General features: G+C 37.7%; 1 protein-coding gene across 1 annotated transcript; it reads left to right on the top strand.

Moving 5' to 3' along the window:
* The first annotated feature begins 2,116 nt into the window (after positions 1-2,116).
* LOC105038110 (probable prolyl 4-hydroxylase 4) lies at positions 2,117-15,269 on the top strand. The gene is made up of 7 exons (XM_010913804.2): positions 2,117-2,400; positions 2,494-2,551; positions 2,631-2,735; positions 8,772-8,829; positions 14,061-14,236; positions 14,435-14,504; positions 14,613-15,269. Exons 1-7 carry the CDS (start codon positions 2,267-2,269, stop codon positions 14,906-14,908), a joined length of 897 nt encoding a protein of 298 aa, XP_010912106.1. The 5' UTR covers positions 2,117-2,266; the 3' UTR covers positions 14,909-15,269.
* Positions 15,270-18,245: the final 2,976 nt, after the last annotated feature.

Below are 18,245 nucleotides of genomic sequence, written 5' to 3'. Positions count from 1 at the left end.
CGCTGATGTCGACAGTGGAGCCTGGCTCCCGTAGGAGTCCGGGCGGAGCTGTAACTGCCGTCGGCAGTGGAGCCCGACTCCCGTAGGAGTCCGGGCGGAGCTGCACTGCAAACAAAGTTAAGGGTGAAATCCGGCTCTGATAGGAGTCCGGATTGAGCTTACCAGCAGTTGATACTGAGAGCGGAGCCCGGCTCCCGTGGGAGTCCGGACGGAGCTGCGCTGATGTCGACAGTGGAGCCTGGCTCCCGTAGGAGTCCGGACGGAGCTGTAACTGCCGTCGGCGGTGGAGCCCGGCTCCCGTAGGAGTCCGGGCGGAGCTGCACTTGCTGTCGGCGGTGGAGCCCGGCTCCCGTAGGAGTTCGGAAGGAGCTGCACTTGCTGATGGCGGTGGAGCCCGGCTCCCGTAGGAGTCCGGGCGGAGCTGCACTTGCTGATGGCGGTGGAGCCCGGCTCCCGTAGGAGTCCGGGCGGAGCTGCACTCGGAGCTGCACTTGCTGATGGCGGTGGAGCCCGGCTCCCGTAGGAGTCCGGGCGGAGCTGCACTTGCTGATGGCGGTGGAGTCCGGCTCCCGTAGGAGTCCGGGCGGAGCTGCACTTGCTGATGGCGGTGGAGCCCGGCTCCCGTAGGAGTCCGGGTGGAGCTGCACTTGCTGATGGCGGTGGAGCCCGGCTCCCGTAGGAGTCCGGACGGAGCTGCACTTGCTGATGGCGGTTCCGCCGTGGGTTCCGGCTGTGGGTATTTTATACCCAACAATATATACATACATACATACATATATATATATATATATGTATGTATGTATATATATATGCATATATATATACATATATACATATATATATATATATATGTATGTATGTATGTATATATATATACATACATATATATCTATACATATATATATGTATATATATATATATACATACATATATACATATATATATATATATATATATATATATATATATATATATATATATATATGTATAGATATATATGTATGTATATATATATATATATATATATATATGTATAGATATATGTATATATATATATGTATGTATATATATATACATACATACATACATATATATATATATATGTATGTATATATATATATACATACATATATATATATATACATATATATATATATATATATATATATACATATATATATATATATATACATACATATATATATATATATATATATATACATACATATATATATATATATACATACATATATATATATATACATATATATATATATATATATATATACATATACATATATATATATATATATGTATATGTATATATAGATACATACATACATACATACATACATACATACATACATACATACATACATATATATATATATATAGGCACATATATATACACATATATGTGTGTGTATTCATATATATATATATATAGATACATACATACATATATACATCCATACATTTATATATATGTGTGTATGTTTGTATGTGTGTGTGTATATATATACATATACATATATATACATACATACATATACATACATACATGTGTATATATTTATATATGTGTGTGTATATGTATGTATGCATATATGTGTACACACACACACACATATATATATATATATATAGACACACACATGCATGCACATACCGGTACATATATGTATATATATATATATATATGTATACATTTGTAGTATTTCTTTACAATAAGAAATTATTATATTATTATAATATAGTATTTTTTTATGATAGTAATATTTTACAATAATTCAGTGTTGCTTTAAAATATTACAGTATAATTTTGTAATAATATAGTATTATTTTATAATAGTATAGTGTTGTTTTATAATTGTAAAGATGATTGGATCTTTTTATCTTTATTTAATTAGTTGTTTTTAAATTTTGTTTCAAATGTGGAGCTGGTTTTATTTGAAACTCCGATAAATAGTTATTTTCAGGTCGGTAATTTTTTTAATTATCTTATTTTTTAAATTATTTTTTTAATATATTTGTCTGGGTTATTGGAAGTCAACTTTATAAATAACCTTGCGTACCCAAATCCGCATGCGGTAAATGTACTGCTGTCGGTCGCCTGCTCAGCTTTATTAGCCGGCGACTCCACTTCCATCCTTCTTTATCGTCCTCTGAAATTTTCTTTGTTTCGCGTTTTCTCTCCGACGCGATCTAGCTCTGTTTCACGGTCGTTTTCTCTTTGTTTCATGCGCCAAAAATAAAATAAAATAAAATGATCCGATTTACATTTAGGGTTTCGCTCTTCTTGCTGTTCTTCCTCCTCCTTTCTCCCTCGAGGTCCTTCTCGGTTTCTCCGCGGCCGGTTGTCTACCCCAACCGATCAAAGCAGCTCTCATGGAGACCCAGGTTTTCTTCTTCTTCAAGTCCGTCCCTTTTTTCTCTTTTCGTTTTCGATATTTCTTTGCTGTAATTGCTGTTCTGGAGTCTGGAATTCTGCAGGGCTTTCATCTACGAAGGATTCCTGACGGACGAAGAATGCGATCATTTAATCTCTATTGTGAGTATGATCCCTCTTCAATTTTCCTCCGATTTGAGTCATTGGCATTGAGATCGGAGGCAATTGTTATCTTTGTCAGGCGAAATCAGAGCTGAAAAGGTCAGCGGTGGCTGATAATTTGTCGGGGAAGAGCAAATTGAGCACTGTCCGGACTAGCTCTGGGATGTTCATTAGCAAGGGGAAGGTTTGAGTTCTCATGCTCTGCTAATTCTGGTTTCTTTTGATAGGGTTGTGTATACTTGCTCAATTCTGGTAAAGCTAAATGCTAGTGGGAAGATTACAGGTTTTAAACTTTAGGGCCCGTTCTTTTGTAGGTAAAAGATTTACCCATGAAACTATATTTTTCTGGGTAAGTATTTCTCAGGTAACATTTAGACAGGAAAATAACTTACCTATGTTCTTTTATACATAGAAAAGTGGCTTTGAAATCTATTATCCATGTTCTTTTGCATTATTACTTTCCCGGATAAGTTGCTCAACTTTATCCATATTTCCCATAATACCCTTTATGCTTCTTGGGTCAAATTTGATGATTTATTTATAAAGCTTAATTTTTTTTGTACCAAACTAAATAATTTTTTTTTGTACCAAACTAAGCTTTTAGTCTATACCAAATTATCCTAACATAATAAAATTATCAACTTCTAATAAAGATATATTTTATTAGTCTGAGTTATTAGGCATTAACGATAGAGGCATCGGAAACGAGAAAAAGGATATTTTAGGAATAAAATTAAGAGATCACTTTATCGGTTGATGGGAAAATCATTTAGCCATCCCCTGGATGGGTAAAATTTTTCTCCTATTTCATGGGTAAATGCCACCCATGGAAAATAATTTACCCATCTTGAAATCTGTGAGAACATGGGTAAGTTGGTCAATAGGAAAGTTGACCAACTTTTCCATGATATTTACCCACAAAAGAACGAGCCCTTAAAGTATCGTTTATTATGCCCTTCTTGAGATGACAAATGATGCAGGCAGATAGGTGGAGAAACATATACGTGAGACTTGAGAGTCTCATTTCTTGCCCTGGTTTGAATGCGTGTCTTTTATGTGTTCAACTAATCTAAGGAAGTCTTTCTTCTTATTTATGTCAAATAATGGATTTGATGAGCATGACTTGACTATGTATAACACATATAATAACAAATTAGAACCACAAATTTGTTGGAGTTTTAATTTGAAAAGATTTATTTTTTGAAAAAATAAATCCAATTGTATCCCCTAAATTTTAGATAGTTCAAAAGCTTTAAAACCCTTCCCTTTAGTTCAACATTGAATATATGAAAGCAATTTTTTCTTACTTAAATATAAATCCCATCTCATGAAGCCCAAGTTGGGCTTTGAGGGAACTAGGCTGGTGATCCCATGTGCTCCTGTCTTTGTGCTCTCTATTGCAGTTTGAGATTATTGTTCCGAGATAGAGACTGCTTCCACAACTCATTACTTTCTTCTTCATGAACGAGATTGTTGCTGACCTACATGTAGAGGGCAAATCACATTCTTAGGGTAGTGTTCTTATACACTGCTATCTGGTCAAGTGTATTATTAATCTGATCTTCCAAAGTTTTTTAGTTATGGATTTCAATTGACTTCATCTTTTCATTGTAACATAGCAATTTTTAGGTCAATGCTAGCAATAGTAATTATGAAGATTGGTATCGAGTATAGTCTTTGCAAGTACAGATCCGCTTTCTCACACAAGCAACTAGCTCAGGCATTGAGAGAGCGAGCTTAGATGAGACACTATGGTATTCGATGCTATGTATGTAATGTTACCGATACTCTTCTTTATTTTTTTTTAAATTTTAATTTTTTGTGGGGGATTATTGGGTTTTGATTTAAAAGGATTTTTTTTAATTTTTTTTTAAAACTAAAACCAACCTTATCCCCAAATTTTAGTTGGTTCAAAAGCTTTAAAACACCTTCGTATCAGATATGTGAAAGCAGGTCCTCTTGCTTAAATAGAAATCCATCCCATGAAGCCCATGTTAGGTTTTGAGGGCAGTGGGGTGGTGACCACATGCGTGTGCATGCTTGGCTTGGCTTGACTGACCATGTCATGCGCGTGGCGTGGTGAAGCACGGTGCAGGCACATCGCAAACATGTACCTCATATGTGCCAAATGCTTCCTTCGGAAGTGTTATGATGCTTCAAAAGTACTCATTGAGTTTTCAAGAGGTCTCAGTGTTTCTAAAACATCATGTAAGCTAAGGACATTATCTCACCTCAGTCATCCGGACAAAATCTATAAATAGGCTCTAGGTTTGGTGATTGGGACATCCGAATACACCACGTTCATTCCCATCTCTATGCTTTCTGTTGTAGTCCATGACTATTGTTCCAAGACAGCTACTCTGCTTCCATGGTGCACTGCTTTCTTCTACATTTTCTTCTTTACCTGGGCAACTGAAGGAGTCATTCAAGTCAAGCCTCCTAGTGATCATTCTCATTATAGTAGGATCGGGCTGAGTTGGGTTGTCGTACCTTGAGAATGAGATCGCTGCAGACTCTCACATGGGGGGCGAATCATGTTCTTAGGGTAGCATTCTCGAATGCCTCAATCCAGGAAAGCTTATCATTAATCTGATTTTCAAAAGCTTTCTAGTTATATATTCTAATTGACTTCGCTTTTCATTGTAACATAGCAATTTCTAGGTCAATACCTCCATCAAAACTTACGTTAGATAACCTTCAAGCAACAAGTATTCCATTATGAAGAAGAGCATATCGAAACAGACAGTACATTTGAGGACAGCAAAATGGAGAATATATTTTAAAAAACCTCTTTTGTCAACCCAACCATCATTATTAGCTATATAGATCACTATATGATGGTGTGTTATGCTCCATCTAATCTGATGACCCAAACATCTAGCTGATAACAGGTAACTGATTGTTGAGTATGTATGATCTTTCCCTACTTATTACTTGCAAATCCTTCATTGCTCATTGTGGGTGCATCTATGCATGCATGTGTTTACTCTTGAGAAAAGGGAATCTAGTGACCTTTCTCTCAAATATCTTAGCTTGCCTAGTGAACTAGATCCATGATAGGTTAAAGCTAATCTCTTCCAATGTTTCAAGTGTTAGTCTGTGTCAGCCGATTTGTTCATTGCTAGGCTAGTATCGTCACTTGGCATTGGTCTTCTTATTAAAAAGTTTCAAATTGGCATGGCATGGCATAGCATGGCATTGTGCGAACATAGCATGGCATGACATGTCCTGTGGTTTCCCCTAGCTAGCATGGGTTATATCCCCAGCATTTAAATCATTGGGTTCATCACTACTTGATGCCCCTACGGACATTAGATTCCTATCAAAACTGGAGCAAAGTCCATTTCACATGACTTTTGTAATTTGACACCTTCCGAGCACATGAACTAGTTATGCAATTTCACTATTTATATTTTGTTGCTAGGAAGGATGAGAAAAAGGAAACAAGGACATGCATTTGCCGTATCTTATCTAAAATAAAAATGATGCAAGATTTTTTTCCATTGTCATATATCATGTGGTGCTGTTTTGGTGAAATCAAATTAAAAATTAGGTGAGGATTGCATTTGATGCAATGGTAATGTCAGGAGTTAAAGAAAAGAAAGGTTTTAGGGATTTTGGATTTGCCTTGTCTTATCTAAAGTACAACCTAATGTGAGACTTTTCTCTATTGTCATATATTATGTGGCACTATTATGGTTAAAGCAAACTAAAAGTTATGGGGACGTGATCCCTTCTTGATGGGGATTGCATATAATGCAATGTCAATGTTAGGAGTTAAAGACAAAAAATGGTTTTAAGGATTTTGGTGCTTTCTGTTCCAAAAATCTTGTTATCAGCAGGCTGAAGACAAAATTTCAAACAATTTATATTTTAGAAAAAGAGGGTGCTTAGGGTGAGTCTGTAGAAATCTATTTAGTTATCTATTTACCTTCCTTTCTGGTGGAGATCATGATTCTGATGCTTATAGGGACTGCTCTCCAGGGACTTTCAGAATTTGTTGGCAAAAAGAAGGAAAAAGAGATAAAAATCTGAGTGCTTGTTTAATAGATTTTAGGGTTTGGGAAGGATCAGATTATATGGTAATTCTAGGAAGTTGGAGGATAACGCGCCAAAAGATTTGTAGTTTTGGCGATCTGATTTGCACGACATGTGTTCACTGTTTTGCTGTGTGATCCATGGCAGTGCAAAACTTAAAAAAAAAAAAAAAGAGAGGAGGGATAATAGGAAGAAATGTAGAGAATGGCTAAAGGGCTGCTCAATTTTGTCACACCGACCAAAGCATTTTTAGGAGGATAGAAGAAAGGGAAGAAAAATTTACAAAGTAAAAGAGAAGGAAAGGATGAAAGAAAGAAAGGATAAAAGTGAGCCCAATCTGGGTACATTTTACATTACCAAATAGCTTCTCTACACTTGATGACCTTGTCTCTTTATATAAAGTACGTGATGAGAATTTGTAAACTGGTATAGTCCATTCAGGACTCCATACACATGGAAAGAAACAGAAAAATAATGGAGCAAATTATCCATTATTTGCTTTCAATTTTTTTTTTTAAATGAGAAATAAATCTTAAATGCCTGATATTTAATCTCCAGCTAATGATCCTTCCATTTTCTCATTAGAGATCCTTAAGTCTCTACCATATTATCAACCTGCTTTTTTGCTGCTAACAATGTAGCACAAGCCCTTTCAGTAGGGCCCTTCAATGAATCTATGTATACAACCCCACCACATGGCTGCAATGTGCAGCTTCCATCTTTTCATGCTGTAAAAGTACAAGCTTTCATTGGAAGTCTGGCCATAGTTTTTTCCCGCTGTCTATCTTCCTCATGATGTTCATGCTTCTTAATTTCATTATAACCACATAAACTAAAATTTGTGCTATATGTAGCATGCTGTATCAGTTTGTGCTATGTATGGCATGCAATTTAGCAATGAGAATATAATAATCACTTAACCTTGTTTACCTCATATTTTCCAGTCTTTTGATCCTTTAGGATCTCTACATAGCAAAGACAGAATATGAATCATGTTTCCAGCCGGTATTTTATTGTTTATATTAACTTCAACAGGACTACTGATCCTGACTGTAAATATCTAAAGCCAACAACATATTGTTGCTTAATTTTTTGGATTTGTCGTCATACTTGAGCACTATTTGAAGGTGCCTTGCATTGCCATGGCTTTCCAACCTGAGCTATGTTATGAGCTGGGCTCTGGGTAGCTTGAATGCAACTCCAGAAATAAGAAATTTTACTGGTGCATTCTTAATAATCTAAGGTTCTATAGATTTAATAGCTCTCTTTCGTGGCATTAGCCTTATTCATGTTCTTAATGTTTTCATTTTTATAACTCAAGTTCCAATTTTTGGCCTTAAGTGGTTTTTGGAAATAAAAATTCATGACTATGTATTTTGTTTATTTCCATCTTATGGTCGCTTTTAATTTCATTATCAGTTTACTTACTGGTTATATGTTTAAAATATTTGAATGACTCGAATCTGGGAAAGTAAGCTGAAGAACAGAGTTAATCTTAGAAAGGCAGAAGAATAAAGACAACAACAAAAAGTGGGTGGGGAAATTTATTGCAACAGTCACAATATAAATATTGCTTTTAAAGCACACCTACCTCCACGCTTTTTGGGAGACAAAGAAATAAATGCGAGTTTGTCATCTTTTTCTTCTTCTGTTGCATAGTTTTGCATAGCTGGGTTATCAGAAATGTTTGCCCGTATTTAGGCTTTGGACTAGCAAAACTATATATTTTTTTATTATTTTTGAAGATTCTATGAGTACTACATAGATGATGCCAGAACCTCTTTGGATTTTGAGGTGTTCTAACACTCAAGGTCAGGGAAATCGTGATAATGTATAGGCTTTTTCAATGCAAAGATTATGAAAGTGAAAATTGCACAGACAACTCTGTTATTGCTATCTTGTCAAGTTGTTTTGAAAAAATGGCATTGATGTCCTCTTATTATCCTCCACAAGAAAATCTGCTCCATGATAGTGCTACATCTGGTTGCTGTTGAAGTGAACGGGATGTATTGATGATGGTGATAGTGTATGCCTGGACTACAAGTTTCTGCTTCTAATTTTATTTTCTTTTCCTTTGTTCTGGAACCCAATTTTGCCTTTGGATGTCATAGTTTTTGGGGAATATTTTCTTCTAGTAGGTTATGCACTGTACTTCCAAGCATGTAATCAAAACTTTCTGCAGGACCCAATTATAGTTGGTATAGAGGACAAGATTGCGGCATGGACATTTCTTCCAAAAGGTGGACTGTCTAACTAAATTTCAAATTAACATTTTGCTCGAGTTCAAAGCATGTGAAAATTAGAACAGTTTATAATTTTAATCATCAATATCATTAAATTCAGAATTAGATTGCCATTCGTCTATATCTATTCTGATGGATCTTGTACTGTGGGAGATATTACAGTTTTGCTTTCAAGAAGTGAAATGCCAAAACAAGCATGTCTGTCCTTTATATATTTTGAGAGACTTTATTCATTACTTGTTTGGTCCACAGTTGAGTTCGCCATCTTGATACTGGAACCTGTATTAGTTCCATCCTATTGTAGTGTCAGTACGCAGTTCGATATGGTACGAGATAGTATACCAAGTGTTAGCACAGTATCAGATAACATATCGATTCTCTATTGGTATGGTACAATATGCCTGATATGGTATGGTACTGACTAGTACAACAAATCTTGGCCCACACAAAACAAGCTTGACATGGTATGAGTCTATACATGAATATACATGTCTACTCATCCTTCACATAGATGCCAAGTCATACATGTCATCAATTATTTTTTATAATATACTAGGCTCAACTCATTTCTTCTTGCACTTACATATTATTTCAAAAGTCCATGATAAATTGAAAGAGTAGGTGCAACCAAACCTACTAGAGATGTATAAATGTCCATGAAAATATTGGTTGCCTATACATTTAACTCATATCCATGCCAAGACATAATACATTGCATCATTTTAAAAATCTTTAAGCAGCAGTTGGGTTACTAGGGGCTGCTCTAGAAGTCAAAGTGGCAAATCATAAATATGGAGAAACCGGAAAGAACGATTATAAGTCAACAAATGAGACATGATATATCTAATACGATATGGTAAGTTAATGATAAGTATCCGCTTTGCAACACTCAATATTTAAATCAGCGTTCGGCGAACCGTGCCGAACCATACCAATAGGATACCGGTCCGGTTCTGGCAGACAAAACGGCGCCGCCACCATCTTGGAGGGAAGAAGAGAGGAAGAGAGAGAAAGGGGCGAGAGAAGGAGAGGGAGAGGAATAGAAGGCTTTTGGCAGCTATAAGAGGCCGTCGGAGGCCATCCAAGCTCTTGTCGAGCTTGATAAGGGTGGAGGGAGGGAAGGAGGGAGAGGGGGAGATGCTTATCGGATCATCGAAGGCCCTCGGGGGCCTATGAACGGGTGGCGACGCCTTCGTGACCTCTTCAGTGGTCTCCGAGCCAGCACCGAGGGAGGCTGAGGGCAGTTAAAGCTGAAGGAGGGCCTCCATCCTCCAGTTAAAAATTCGGTTGTCGGCTTCAACTGAAATTATGACAATAAAATAAAATACGGTGAAGCCAGCAACGCAGTTGCTGATTTTGCTGGATAAAAATAAAAAAAAAACTAAATAAAGGCGAACCCTTGTTTCGAATTAGAAAGGGATGGAGGCCCTCTATCTCGATTGCCCTCAGCCTACTTTGGCACGGCTCGTCGGCCGTTGGAGAGGTCGCAACGGCATCGCCGTCCATCTAGAAGCCTCCGAGGACCTTCGGTGATCCGGTAAGCATCCGTCTTTTTCTTCTTCCCTCTCTCCATCCTTATCGAGCTTGGTAAGAGCTTGGATGGCCTTTGGCGGCCACCGAAAGCCCTCTCTCCCTCTCTCTCTCCTTCTATCCCCCCTCTCTCTCTTCCTCTCTTTCTTCTCCCTCTCCCCTTCCCTGCTTTGTCGGTTCGATTCGGCATGAACTGGTATGGACTCGTATCGAACTGTACTGTCGGCCGATTGACATAGGGTCCGATTTTGGTTCGGTGGTCCTTGACTCAAACATTGTGCAATCTATCAAAGCATGGCCACCTTAGTGGCTAGGGCTCCCATATTTTAAAATAGTGACAGATCATACAATTGTTACTAAAATATATGCTATGATGTGGACCAATAACATGTGATAGACAATATGGACTAGTATATTGTATGTCCTTATTATTATGCCAATACTACCATGTTATTTTTTTGTATCTTATGACCCAATACAATACTTGTTACAACTCAAGGCTTTACGCAGTAAAGCTTGTACTCAGTTCATTTTTTCACCCTTTAATTGAACAAGGATCTGGTTTTTGCGATTAAGTATGACAAAATATGCTGAAGAACATTTATGGCTAAGTGGCAAACTTATTGGAATTCTTGACAATATGTTCAGTGGTCCCTGCCCTTTTTAGACTTCAATATTCTCTAGTAAATTTGTGTTTCGATCGATAAAATAATCTAGTCAATCCTTTATTGATACGAGGTATGTCATGTCATCTTATTGGGAGGATATTCTTAATTTCTTGATGAGTCCTTAAGTCCTTTATACTATAGGGATGCATACAAAATACCTTGGACCAAGGTCTACAAAAGTGGTACTGGGTGCCGAGGATGGCCGAACTGGACTGTTCAGGATGTGCTGAACCAGATCGGTCGAGGATTGGCATGGTTCTAACTAATTTTTCAAGACAATTCAGTGATGGTAAATGGTCTGCCCCTAGCTAATTATTCGATCCGCACCCCCCCCCCTTTCAAGCTTAGGATGTTGGGGAGAGCACCCGCCCCTCCCGGGCCTCCCAAACACAGCCTTAGCATCCATCCCCTCCCCATGGCCACTTGCGATTGTCTGAGAGTGGTAAGTCCCTCCCTCCCTCCCTCTCTCTCGCTCTCCCTTGGGTTAGGGATACAATGTTCCTAAGCCCTCCCTTTTCCCTCCCTCTCGCTCTCTCTCTTGCTTGGTTTAGGGCTAGGGTTTCTTCAACCCTCCCTTCACCCCACCCCTTGCGGCCACTCGTGATGGTTTGAGAGCGGTGAGTCCCTCCCTCCCACCCCCCTCTCTCTCTTTTGGGGTAGGGTTAGGATTTCCCTTGGCTCTTCCCCTTCCTCACTTCCTCCCTCCGTCCTTCCCTCTTTCTCTTGCTGGTTTGCTCAAGTTATGGTTAGGGTTCCCTTGTCCCACCCTCAAAATCAGTCAAAACTGTCATGCTCCAAGCAACATCAAGCAGTTCAACTTGATTCAAACCAGCTTTGCACCTACCCTGAATTGAGGCTGGAAATTGTCCAGTTCTGCTTAGATTTGGTTCGGTGCACGCTGAACTGGATAATTTGGGATGGTTTGGCAAATCTTGCTTTAGACATATGTTGTAATCCCATGCAATAAAACAGGCCTTCTAATCCATTTTAACTGAACTATTGATTTTTTTTTTCCTTTTTTACTGTACTTTTCCTTTTTCAAAATATAATCACAAGATGCGACCTCATTAACATAGGTTACAATTTATGGACCACAAATAATCCTAACTATGTTGGCCCACAAGCCAGAAATGTGCACCTGAACTTTGCAATAGATCATTTGTTGCTACCATTCATCTATAGTCAAATTGCACTGCCTCATGACTTGTGCCATTTGGGAATCTTTTTGGCCTAGCCTCGAGCAGATGCATGAAACCTGTGCCAGGTGTGCATCCTCAGGTGCTACATAATCGATGAAGCCATTACGTGACATGTTGAGCTTCCCAAACTGAGAATGGTGGAGCAATTACAAGGATGCAAATCCGCAAATGATAGTGAGGCAGTGCCTCTGAGAGTAGGAATGCATTTGTCAAAAGCTTCAACCACTTCTTGGCATAACAAAAATGTGAACTTAACAAAATTGGTTATGAAGCCATATTTGGTTATTAGCTGCATCTAGCTAGTCACCGTGGTATGGGCAAGGAAGGCTGTATGCCAAAGAATATTCATATCTTCTGCTTCACCTTGATAATATCTCTTCTTCCCAGCATACACGCCATATTTCCTTGACTGCATTCTGTGTTTCATCAAAAGAATTTCATGTAAGCAACTAGATGTAGCCGATGAGTGACCAAAGGCTTATGGTTCTTTGAAAATTGAGTTACCTTAACTGGCTCTCACATATAATTGGACTTTGAAGTGCAACCAATCATTACATTTTGAACAATAAGCAAGTCTCTTTGAACTATTAAACAAGCCATGAGATCTACATTAAACCTTTAAGGGACACTTGGATATCTAGTGCCTTTTGTATCTGACTTACATGCATCTTAAGGTGAGTAGTGCCTCCTTTGAAGTTCGACGAGTAAACTTTCCACTTTTCCTTCTGGGTCCTGGCATCTTGATACAATGAACTTAATTCCAAACCTCAATGTTGGATCTTTGTCCTAATTCTATTAGAAAACATGTATATGAATTGCAAATACAGTCGATTAAACTCTGAGAAAGCCGTTGTAGTTGATCTGGTAATGCTCAGTAACATCTATGCATTCAAGAAACTTCTCCTTACAAAATATAATCAGCTAAATTTTTAAGGCCTCCTTATGAAACTTCTCCCTATGTCCCAAGACTAAATCAAACTGACATTGGCCCTCCTTCATTCTCCTCAAGCATTCCTTTCTGCTGTTTTGCTTCAGTCACTTTGTTGACAAGTGCTTTGGTGTCATCCAAATCATCATAAATCTCTGATAAAATATTCATGCTACAGAATCACCGGCTTTTATACCAATTGGTACATGCCTAATTGAAATAGGACACTAAAATAGAAAAAGAGAAAGGAAAAGGTTCACTTTGAAGGGAGCCAACCCTCCTATGTATCCTCTTCGAGGGGGGATCCTCCTATTTGTCCTAATGGACACTCTTAAATCTTAATCTAAATTCTCCTTCACAAGTTAGGATGAATGTTTGCACTTAACAACAATAACCTCCATTTGATAAACCATCATAACGGCCATACACCATAAACCATCAAAAGTAACTATCCTAAACGATTAATCCAGAAATGATTACCTGATAAATGATTTTTTTCCCCTAAAACTAGTTTTTTTTTTTTTTGGAAAAAAAAAACCAACATCTTTTGACATATGAGCATGTAATAGTGAAATCCTGTGGTAAGATCTATCAAACTGATAAGATCTTCCAATGTCAAAATAGCCTTACATCAGTAAGATGATCAATCATGGAAATTGGATATCTTCTGCCATTTTTGGAATTGCTATGGCTTTTGCCTGTCATGTGATCAGTGGCTATGCATCAGCTAGGCTATAATCGTGCATTTATTCATATGGACTTAATACAGGTTTCTAGCTCTCTGCTCATTTTCCAATTTGGAAATACATGATGTTATTTAAGTGGAGACCATTCGTTATAGTTTAATTCTATACTTTGTTTTTGAGGCATTGATTTGTTAATTGACTGTTCCATGTTATTCAGAAAATGGCGAGGACATACAAGTCTTAAGATATGAACATGGGCAGAAGTATGATCCCCACTATGATTACTTCTCTGACAAGGTCAATATTGCTCGTGGTGGTCATCGTATTGCCACTGTACTTATGTATCTCTCTGATGTGGCTAAAGGGGGTGAAACTGTGTTTCCCAGAGCTGAGGTTAGTTTCACTATTTCCTACTTTAAGCAATAATTTTCAGAATATACCTAGATGTGTTTGTGTATCTATTGCTTCAGCTGATTTAGGAGAAATTTGGTTATGCATTTGTGTATTTATTTTACACGTTTCAATCCTATTTCTTCTATTTAAATGAACCCCTATATAGTGTAATGAAATGAAACTTTTGGATGATATTAGAAGTCCCAACATCGTGGAGAGCGTGCAGAGGATGATGATTTGTCAGAATGTGGCAGGCAAGGAATCGCAGGTGAACTTACAGTATACCCTATTATCATTCATTTATGGTGATCCTTTTTCACTTTTCTCTGTCTGTTAATAGACTACATTATTGTTTCCATTTGATTTGGTATTTCAGTCAAACCACGGAGAGGGGACGCCCTTCTTTTCTTCAGTCTTCACCCAGATGCTACTACAGATGAGAACAGCCTCCACGCTGGATGTCCTGTGATAGAAGGTGAGAAATGGTCTGCAACAAAATGGATTCATGTCGACTCCTTTGACAAGACTGTGGGAAGCCAAGGCAATTGCACGGATGAGAATGAAAGTTGTCAAAGGTGGGCTGCCCTTGGAGAATGTACGAGGAATCCAGAGTACATGGTGGGAACTGCGGAGTTGCCAGGTTACTGCAGGAGGAGCTGTAATGTGTGTTAGCAGCACATTTTCTTTCTGCTTAGAAGCCTTTATAAGTTCCCCTATGAATTATTCTGTGAATCCACGCGTGCTGCCATTTATTATCTTCTTCCACATATATTCAGTCCTGCCTCAGCGGATTATCATTATCATACAAGACGAGTCACCTCTGTATTTAACTATTTACTAAATCCCCTTTTATTTTGTGATGATAAGTTTGCTTAGAATGCATGGAAGCTTTAGTGTTTTGAGTTTAGAAAATGGAGATGGGTTCATACACTTTCTGATAGCAGAGTATTTCAGGTCGTCTTGTCATGTATCATTTGAAATAGTCAGGATTTGATTTATACGTAAAGATATTTAGTGGTGGATGTTATAATGATCTTTGATTATGTTTGTTGCATTATCTTCTTTGTTTCATGTGTTATTGTGCATACAGTCGCGTAACTAATGCTTTCTACTGCGGTGACACCTGCTTAATGATATATTTTTCAAGAATTTTGCTTTCTAATTTATGCATTTGTTTTGTATTTACTGAAACTAGTGCATCCTCATTTCGTTTTCACATTTGCTCTCGTTGGTTGTATTTCCTATTTAAAATTTAATCAAATAAAGGAATTTCCCATTTATTGCATGCCCTGTCTCTGGTTTCCTGACATCAGGTTACTTTGGCTTATGTGGTTTTAATGGTAGAATTATGACTATATTGTAGGCCTGTAGGTTAAAGACAATCCTGCAAAATGTCTTTCTTGTATTTTTAATCCAGAGGGTAATTAAAGTGGATTTTTTAAGCCCAAGAAATGATGTACTCTCCGTTATGTTGGGATACTACTATTTTTTAAGCCTATTTTTCGATTAAGTGCTATTTTTAAGCTTTCAGACTTCGGTTATGTATAGATACAAGGAAAACTACTCGAAAATTCATTTTTCTGGGACCATCTAGTGGTTCGTTTGCTTGTTTCGTTAGAAAACTAATACATTTAAAATAGCTAATGACTTGTTTTCTAGCAATTTTTTCTATTTTCATGGAAAAATCTCAGTTTCTATTTTCCTCTTCCATGGTTTCCTTGCAACCAAATATACCCTTAAGAGTCGTGCCGGTCAGAAAATGATGTCTGAAAAGCATGTTGGTTGCAAGTCCTTTTTTTTTCTTTTCTTTTTTTCATTTTTCCTACTGAACTTGTTTGAAACTTGTGAAATAGCCAGGTTTGAAACTTGTGAAATGTTACGTAATTTACATATCCCAGTCCTACTTGAGCTGATCCACCCAAAGATCGATGACTTCTAAATCTCTAACGCCCTCTTTCAGTCATCCAATTTTCGTCTTCAGGTTTTGTGGGTTGAGTACCAAGTTCTTTTCCTCTTTTCTTTTCTTTTTTTTTTTTTTTTTTGCTTTTTGGTTGACTAAAGGCTTGATTGAGATGAAAGTGCATCTTTGCCCATGATATTAGTAACAGAAATCGATATCAAGACCCCTTTTAGTTCTTTTCATATATTTCTACATGATCCAATGATATGTAGTTAGCCAGTGAGTTGACACCGCATGTTAAAAATTGACTTAAAGAAAACTGGGTGATTGCAGCCCTAGTGTTGATCACCATCGGACCACCACCCAATGCCCCAACCTTCTCTCTTCTTTCTAAAAGAACTATTAGGTGGATCAATCCAACCAGAAAGCAACACATCCAATAATATGCGCTTGGGCAAAATATTAGTGGTCCATGGTGGATCTAGTCCAATAATAAGTTCTCTTTTCCTATTCCATAGCTCTTATCCTCTTGCCAAAAAATGAGGAAGTTATCAAAAAAATGCCCATGTAGATATCTAGATGGCCTATTAATGTAAAACAGATATTTGGGATGTATTTCCTTTGAGATAAACGAGCAGTACGTTGACTATGTTTTTGACCTCGGCCAAGGGGGTGGAGAGCAGTAATAGGGTGCACAATTGGTAGCGAGCAAGGGGGTGACTGACTCTTGGTGATGGAGGCCGAGTAGGGTGCACAATTTTGATTTGGTTGTTGCTGGATAAATACAGGCATTAGAAGATTGGAGGCCTTACTTTAGACCTGATAAGCATAAGATCCACCATGCAGCTATATAGGGGTGTGCGCGATCCAATTCAAATTGGTTTGGGGGCAATTTTTAAACCGAACAGAGTTGAATTGTTTTTCTAAAATAGAAATTGAAATCGAACCGACCACACAAAAAAAAAAAAATTCAAATCAAACCAAAAAATTGGTTCGGTCCAATTTGTTTTATTGGGTAGGCTTATATTTAATAGATAACTTATGAGATAGACTAATAGGCAATTCATGAGATGAATTAAATGGATAGTTTATGAGATGAACTAAATATGGAAGAAATAAACTGATGGAGCTAGGACAAAATGTAAGTAAACCGATGGCATATATGTGTGTGTTCTCGCGTGCATGCGGTGTTCGATTTGAATCAGTTTTTTTAAACTAAAATTAAAATTAAATCGATTTTTTTTGTTTCTAAAGTTTTTAAATCAAAGCTGAATCAAATTTGAAAAAAAAAAAATCCATCCAAATCGAATCGAAATTAGTGGTTCATATTGGTTTTGTGGTTTTTGATCAGTGTTCTTCCACACCACTATAGTTATGTAGCTTAGACTTTCTAAACTTCCAATGGAGCTTTAGGATGACAAGCAGGTAGCTAGAACTAATTGCTTTCTTTGCTGGTACACCTCTTCATCTTAATGACCGGACCGAAAACCTGAATAAAATTGGTTTTGCTAGAATTTGTGTCAATGTGGATATTACCAAGCCTGTTAGACCAGCAGTTTAGATTATAGTCAAGGGGAAGAACGATCAGCAACCTTTTCATATGATGATCTTATAGATTATTGCTATTTGTGTGGACTCTTGGGTCATTTGCAGGAAAATCAGCACAAGTTAGAAGCCTTGTGAAAGAAAAGGACTCTAAGAGAGTATTTGGTTCACGACAAGAATTAGAATCAGAATGGATTGAAATAGGGATTGAAATAGCCATATCCTCTAAAGTATTTGATTCATGATCAGAATCGAAATGGTATTCTTCCTAACCAAATGATTGGAATAGGGATCATCCATTCCCAATCCCATTCAGATTTTAGAAACGGACTCTCCCAACCAAACACCCCTTGAACTTCTTTTATGGACTTTGGATCATAGGAACTAGAGTGCCTGCACAAGTGAGAGAGTGAGCTAAGAAAAATGAGAAGGTTGAGGGCAAGAATGATCATGGGAAGGTAAGAGGAAGTTTCTGATATTACTGCTTCTACCAGAGATAGATGCTAAGATCGTTGAATCCCTTCAGAAATTTGGTTGATTCAATATGGTAACAACCCCACCCAT

The sequence above is a fragment of the Elaeis guineensis genome, chromosome 1, assembly GCF_000442705.2.
Source record: "Elaeis guineensis isolate ETL-2024a chromosome 1, EG11, whole genome shotgun sequence".
Lineage (NCBI taxonomy): Eukaryota > Viridiplantae > Streptophyta > Magnoliopsida > Arecales > Arecaceae > Elaeis > Elaeis guineensis.
Note: the sequence above shows the minus strand (reverse complement) of the source record. Positions and strands in the feature narration are given on the sequence as shown.

Excerpts from the sequence above, each read along its gene's own strand:
- LOC105038110 (XM_010913804.2), top strand. The coding sequence starts at position 2,267 with ATGATCCGATTTACATTTAGGGTTTCGCTCTTCTTGCTGTTCTTCCTC. Across the intron at positions 2,736-8,771 it reads TGTTCATTAGCAAGGGGAAG|GACCCAATTATAGTTGGTAT; the intron begins GTTTGAGTTCTC and ends AACTTTCTGCAG. Across the intron at positions 14,505-14,612 it reads TGGCAGGCAAGGAATCGCAG|TCAAACCACGGAGAGGGGAC; the intron begins GTGAACTTACAG and ends TTGGTATTTCAG.